At 26.1% G+C, this 2,681-nt stretch overlaps 1 protein-coding gene across 1 annotated transcript; it reads right to left on the bottom strand.

The window, feature by feature from the left end:
* Positions 1 to 923: 923 nt before the first annotated feature.
* On the bottom strand, positions 924 to 1,340 carry LOC132934182 (uncharacterized). The gene has a single exon (XM_061000463.1). It carries the CDS (start codon positions 1,338 to 1,340, stop codon positions 924 to 926), a length of 417 nt encoding a protein of 138 aa, XP_060856446.1.
* Between the last annotated feature and the right edge of the window lie 1,341 nt (positions 1,341 to 2,681).

Here is a 2,681-nt window from a genome sequence, read left to right as displayed (position 1 = left end):
GCGAAACAATGTAATAATTATGAAAAATCGAAATCTATATCTCGATCGTAAAATTTTGTTGAATATGAATAAATGTAATAATTATTAGGCTTATTATTGGTAGCGATTAATTTAATTAGAACCTTTTCATACTAACGTATTCTTATACATGCACATACATATCACTAAAGTGACCCACACATATTATATTTTATCAGCACATACCTACTTACAACAGTCATACCTATCACTTGTATAATATTTGTATTTTACCGTGTGGTATGCACACAGGCATATCACTTCCGCCATATATTCATTGTATAAGTTATAATATCGGAAAAAAGAGATACTTCAGTAGATACTTTATGCGGTTCATTACCAAAATCTCGAAATACACAATAATTAACGTTACATCTCTACTACTATGGTAACATCTTGAGCATATATAGGTGGGAACATATATATGTTACTGTGAATGTCCGCAATTGGTGAATGCTGACAGTCACATGGTGAATGTCAACATACACCTAATGAATTGGTGAATGTTGAAAAACTAAAATAATACAGACATTTACTAGTGGATGTTGACATTTACGTTGGGATTTTGGACAATGTTGACATACACAACAAGATTTTGGTTAATGTTGACATAGATACGTATTCGCACATATATTATTATTAAAGTACTATACATATAGTTAATAGTTGAATGTATTTTATGTTATAAAGTAGAAACAACATAATATCTTTAATTAAATCAAAAAATATATTATTATTACTATTATTATTAAACAATATTATACAATATTATATTTGTATAATTATTAGGTATTTAAATTATGATTATCTTATAATATTACTTATTACAGCATGACAAACAATATTTTACTATATTATATATTTGTATAATTATTAGGTATTTAAATTATGATTATTTTATAATATTACTTATTACAGCATGACAAACTGTAATGACATTGTGTACTACATAAAATGCCAACATTTCTACATTTACACTTTTTTGTAGTACGCTTTGTTTTACAGTTACATCTTGTATATCCTTGCCCACCAATCAATGAATTTGATGTAGAAGCTTCCCTTAAAGAAATTTGTACATCCCTTTGTACATCAGTGATTGATATTAAATTTTCTTTACACACTGAAAACTGGTTTCTGGTGTATAATCGATTTATAACACCGTTTTTGGTAGCTAATTTATAAAAATCATTATCTACTATATCTAATACTACAGCTAAAATATTTTGGGGATCCATTTTACTACGATCAACATCTGGAACTCGAATACGGACAGTTTCTCCAACATTAGCCGGCTGAAACTTTTGTTTTGAAGTTCGCAACATTTTTACAGCTTGCACTTGAAGATTTGTGATTGCTACTTCTCTATTCAAAATTATTTTTTAGCATGGAGGTTATCTAGATATAATAAAAGTAGTTGGGTAAGGCAATAAAACACTTTATCGAAATTATCAACTTGTACAATACTTTATGCTGCATAGGTACTAGATAGTATGTAACAAAACATTTTATCAAAATTATCAATTTGTATAATACCTGTTTTATAATTGCGATTAAATAATATCGGCATTACCAACATTCACCAATATCGTTATATAAATGTAGACATTCACTAGTGTATGTTTACTAAGGTCAGAAATTTAATCAATAAGTCGACATTCACCAATGAATTTAGTGTATGTTGGCATTAACCGGTGACTGTCAGCATTCACCAATTGCGGTCTTTCACAGTAACATATACATTCTTATTCATGTATCTTTATATACACAATACTATTAGCCTAACCTATCCTGAATAATATAACAAATACATACTTACATTTTTAACCAATCATACATACGTTGAAATAATATAACAATAGTAGAAACTATTATTTACCCATAACTTGGTTCTACAGTTACATAATGAACATGTGAAACATAGTATGATATGCAAACCCACATTAAATCATATAAATATTCGACATTACAAACACCTAAACATATTATATAGATTACATAAATATATATATATATATATATACAATAGGTATATAAAACATTCATATATATTATATATACATCAATAAGTCACCTACATATGTCATATAGGCATACACATATATTACTTACATACACACATACTTGTGTAATATATCCTTACATATTCTTATATATTTAAACAGTATTCATACATACATACATACATACATTAACATATATATTTACTTAAACAACATTCATGCATGCATAGACTCGATCGATTATTTCAAATAATAATTTACATCAAATATTTTCGATACATAATTTATTTGATACCTAAATTCTTAAACATATATTAATTATTATACATTTACAGTAGATACATAAAATCATCGTCGTGCATACTGATTCAACGATATCCAATAAACAGCAATTAAATGCAATATAGTACCTATTCATATATAATTTACTAATTTTTTCGTTAAATACGTAGGTAGAATTTATTTATAAAATATATAATTATGAAATCACATGTATATAAGTGTATTACCATCACAAGCTTGGAAATATATTTGAAAAAAATCATAATTTTTTAGTGAAAATCGGTAAAAATATCATTTCCATATCAAGATCATTTCTAAGACATTAATAATAACATATAACTAGTTTGCAAATCAATCCATCAATCATATAGAATTATATAT

This window comes from Metopolophium dirhodum, chromosome 1, assembly GCF_019925205.1.
Source record: "Metopolophium dirhodum isolate CAU chromosome 1, ASM1992520v1, whole genome shotgun sequence".
Taxonomy (NCBI): Eukaryota; Metazoa; Arthropoda; class Insecta; order Hemiptera; family Aphididae; genus Metopolophium; species Metopolophium dirhodum.
The sequence above is the reverse complement of the archived record's forward strand: the minus strand, read 5'-3'. Positions and strand labels throughout refer to the sequence as shown.

Bases quoted from the DNA above. Each gene is read 5' to 3' on its own strand.
- LOC132934182 (XM_061000463.1), bottom strand. From the start codon at position 1,340: ATGTTGCGAACTTCAAAACAAAAGTTTCAGCCGGCTAATGTTGGAGAA.